Genomic DNA, 3820 nt, shown 5'->3' with positions numbered 1-3820 from the left:
TAAGGAGGTGATCAATCCGACTCTGGATAACCCAAATTATCTTTCTAGCTTGACTAATACTAAGAAGAAAATGAACATTGCAAATATAAGAACTAATTCCCATGAGGTTGGAAGTGAAACCTGAAGTTGGTCTATTCCCAAAACACCTTCTCTTGGATTTCCCGACTTTTACTCACATCCATTTTCATTTCCAAAACATTTGTCACACTACCATCCTTCTTGACTTGTGAAGTTGAAACAAAACTATAGGGATCTAGTAACATTTCTTTCCCTTCTTTTTGATCACAGAAATAAAATATTAAAGAGTAACAATTAATCTCTTAATTTCTTAAACTCCTACATACCACATTGATCTTAGTAGAGGTTAATCATTATCACCATCATATAAAAATATTCTTATCTTTAATTTTTTTATAACCCAAATTATATATATTTCATTTTTTCCTAAACATATTTATAATCAAAGTATTGAGGGTCTTTTGCACTGCATTATATTATATATCATTTTTTGGGATTCAACTGCGTTAATAAAGTCATTCATCTATGACCATTTCTATAACAGGTAGTTGTAATTGACTAATTTCTCATGATTTTTGAATAGTCCACTAAGCATTCATTGCATCGGGGATGCTCAGAGGGGTGAAGAAGTGGGATTGAAACTAGAGGCGATCTGGGATGGGTGACCTCCCGGGAAGTCCTGGTTACCGGGTGCAAGCCTTGGAAGTGACGATTCACGCTATGTGATTCATTTCACTAGTTTCAATCCCACTTTTCACCCCTGTGAGCATCAGCAGATGCAATGAGTACTAAATAGACTATTCAAAAATCATGAAAAATTAGTCATAGATGAATGACTTTCTTAAAATAGTTAAATCCCAAAAAGTGATATATAACATATTTATAATTTTATAATTTATGTTTTCAGTATAATATGTATTACATTGATAATAAAAGATATTTATTTATTAATTATATTTTTGAATTATCAGGGTATAGATATGAATTACTATTTAATACATAATCATTTTTTTAAAATTTTCCCTGTAATTTTTGATATAATTATATTAAATTAATTTGATTTACTTATTTTTTAATTAAATCAAATCAGTTGTTTCTTTTAGTTTAATTTTAAATATAAATTATTACACTGCAAAGTATCTGTTAACATAAAGGAAAAATAATATAATTTGAAATTTTTGTGAATTGAAGAAGATTTTGCGTGTAGACAAATGTAAAATAATTAATTAAAATTTAAAACTGATCGAAACTAGAATTTAAGTTTCAACGGGAAAAGCAATTATCGACAATTAAATGGCTTGTCACCATTACTGCGGGTGGTTTTGTCATGAAGGGAGAAGATTATAGAATGTGTTACTTACAGGAAAGCTCTCATAGGGAAAGACAAAGAATTGGGGTCGGCCTGAAGATGGAAGCGGAGGGTGACAGAGAGTGGTTCCCTTTATTCCTTCGTGGAACGTAATAGTGGTCAAATTTAGTAAGTAAGCACGCAATGAAAGAGAAGACGTACGCAAATAGTTATTTTATGAAGACGTACGCAAATTGTCCTTTCGCAACTTCATATTTTAAAATTATTTCAAAAACGGTTTTTTTTGGGATTTTATATAATTTAGATTTATGTGATCTATAAATATAAATGTAATAATATTTTTTGGTATTAATTATATAGGATTTTTTTGGTATGACACCCGAATAAATAGCGATAAGGAAAGCTGATTTTTCGATCCTTATAATCGCTAATTTCACTATATAATAAAAAAATAAATAAACTATAAATGTTAAAATATTAAGAAATAATAGAATGGACTAGAACTAACTACTCAATAAAATATCATTAGAAAGTAACAAAAACAATAGTTACTCGAACTAAATATAAATTTTATAATTCCTAAAAAAACCTAAAAAGATAAATAAAATAGAAAGTAAAATAATTTAGATGGACTAAACTAATACATAATAAATATAAATATTTAAATAAACTTCTATAGAATGTCAAAAAAATGTTACCCAAACCATAAAAATGTTAAGACCAATTAAAAATAAATAAATAAATTTATTTAATTAAGCCAATAATTATATATATATATATATATATATATATATTTGAATTTTTTTTTCATATTAAATTAAATCTTCCAAGATGATAATGAAAAATTATGCAGGTGCATTTATAATGACAAATTAAAAAAGAGATGTTTTAAGTGTCATTTTTTGAACTTTTAGGTGCTGGAATTTTTGGTGAAATTTTGATTTGTGTTATTTTAACTGGTTTTTCACTCTATATATGGATTCAACAGTCTGAAAAATCCCTAGAACACTTGGATTGTGCAGTAGTTATCCACAAATCTTGTAATTTCAATAAATTCGTGTCAGATTTTAGACAAAAAAAAACTTCAAAAAAATCTCACTAAAAACAACTAAATTAAAAATAATCAATTTCATTCCCACCAAAAACTCAAAAACACATAAACACCTTCTCATCGCTATACTATTTGAGAACCATTTCATTCCCACCAAAAACTCCAAAACAATGTGTAATCACTGTCATTTTCAGATTAAATTAAGTCTTCACACAAACACACGTGGTTTGAAAATGATAATAAAAACCGTGTGTGCGTGTGTGTTTTACAACGAGGAATTAAAGAGGACCCATATCATTTGACGACCGCTCAAATCTAAGATTGTGAGAAGAATGTCGAGGAAGCCTACGGTGGTAACCGATCATGTTGAATCTAAATGAGAGGAATTTATCACGAAAATGTCATGAAATACGCATTGCCACTAATGAAATTTTCGGGAAATTACGCATTGGCTGGATGTAATGTACTTATTATGGAAATGTATGATTAATATTCTTAAATCACGCACTTCTCCATCCGGCACATCCAGTCCAACTGCTACGAAATAAAAATCTATCTATCTGAATCTCCATCTCTTTGCGATCGGCGAGAGACAATTTGGATGGATGTTGCAGAGGCGAGTCTCAACATAAGTATGTTGGAGTTCATTCGCCACCATTTACTGGAAGTGGAGGACGATATTGGAGGAAACTCATCCTCAATGTCTTCATCCTTATCCTTCACCACCGGCGGCTCATGCCAGAGTAGCAGCAGCATATCAGTATCAGAGGACGATGCGAGTGAATTTACCCAACAAAACTGCTCTATCTTCTTCTGTGTGCTTAGTTAGAAGAATAGAGACGGTTAAGGTAAAGCCACGGCCACAAGAGGAGGAGAATAGAGGGATCAAGAAGAGCTGCGCCAGACACTACAGAGGAGTCAGGCGGCGGCCATGGGGAAAGTTCGCGGCTGAAATAAGGGACCCCGCAAGGAATGGGGCTAGGATATGGCTGGGTACTTTCAACACCGCCGAAGAGGCTGCTTTCGCATATGATCGCGCTGCCTTCAAAATTCGCGGATCCAGGGCTATCGTTAACTTCCCCCTCGCGTCAGCTTCCAATTCAGAAAATGGATCGGCCGATGGTCACAAGGCGGAGAAGAGGAAGAGAGGAAACCGTGATAAAGGGCTGGCTGAAGGTTGGAGATGAATCAACGAAATAACCGTGATAAAGGGTTGGAGATGAATCAACGAAATAACAGAAAAAATAAACCAACACCGCCATTTGCATGAATCTCCCAACTCTGCTATAAATAAACAGCCTCCTCAAACCATAAACACTTGCTTACATTGTTGAGATAATTGTGTTTTATGCTCTACGCTGAAAATGGCCGGAAGACAGGTCAAGATGGGCAGGCTGGTCACAGTTTTATGGCCGCTGGCAGTCCCATTCCTGCTAAATGGA

General features: G+C 33.0%; 1 protein-coding gene across 1 annotated transcript; it reads left to right on the top strand.

Annotated features, from left to right (window-relative positions):
• The first annotated feature begins 2979 nt into the window (after positions 1-2979).
• On the top strand, positions 2980-3565 carry LOC149257768 (ethylene-responsive transcription factor 1A-like). The gene is made up of 2 exons (XM_089387628.1): positions 2980-3195; positions 3227-3565. Exons 1-2 carry the CDS (start codon positions 2980-2982, stop codon positions 3563-3565), a joined length of 555 nt encoding a protein of 184 aa, XP_089243754.1.
• The last annotated feature ends 255 nt before the right edge of the window (positions 3566-3820 follow it).

Source organism: Pinus tabuliformis, chromosome 6, assembly GCF_031772625.1.
Source record: "Pinus tabuliformis cultivar Carrire ecotype Pingquan chromosome 6, CPIR1, whole genome shotgun sequence".
NCBI lineage: Eukaryota > Viridiplantae > Streptophyta > Pinopsida > Pinales > Pinaceae > Pinus > Pinus tabuliformis.
The sequence above is the reverse complement of the archived record's forward strand: the minus strand, read 5'-3'. Positions and strand labels throughout refer to the sequence as shown.

Bases quoted from the DNA above. Each gene is read 5' to 3' on its own strand.
- LOC149257768 (XM_089387628.1), top strand. From the start codon at position 2,980: ATGGATGTTGCAGAGGCGAGTCTCAACATAAGTATGTTGGAGTTCATT. The intron at 3,196-3,226 runs GTGCTTAGTTAG...GAGACGGTTAAG, and splicing joins ACTGCTCTATCTTCTTCTGT to GTAAAGCCACGGCCACAAGA.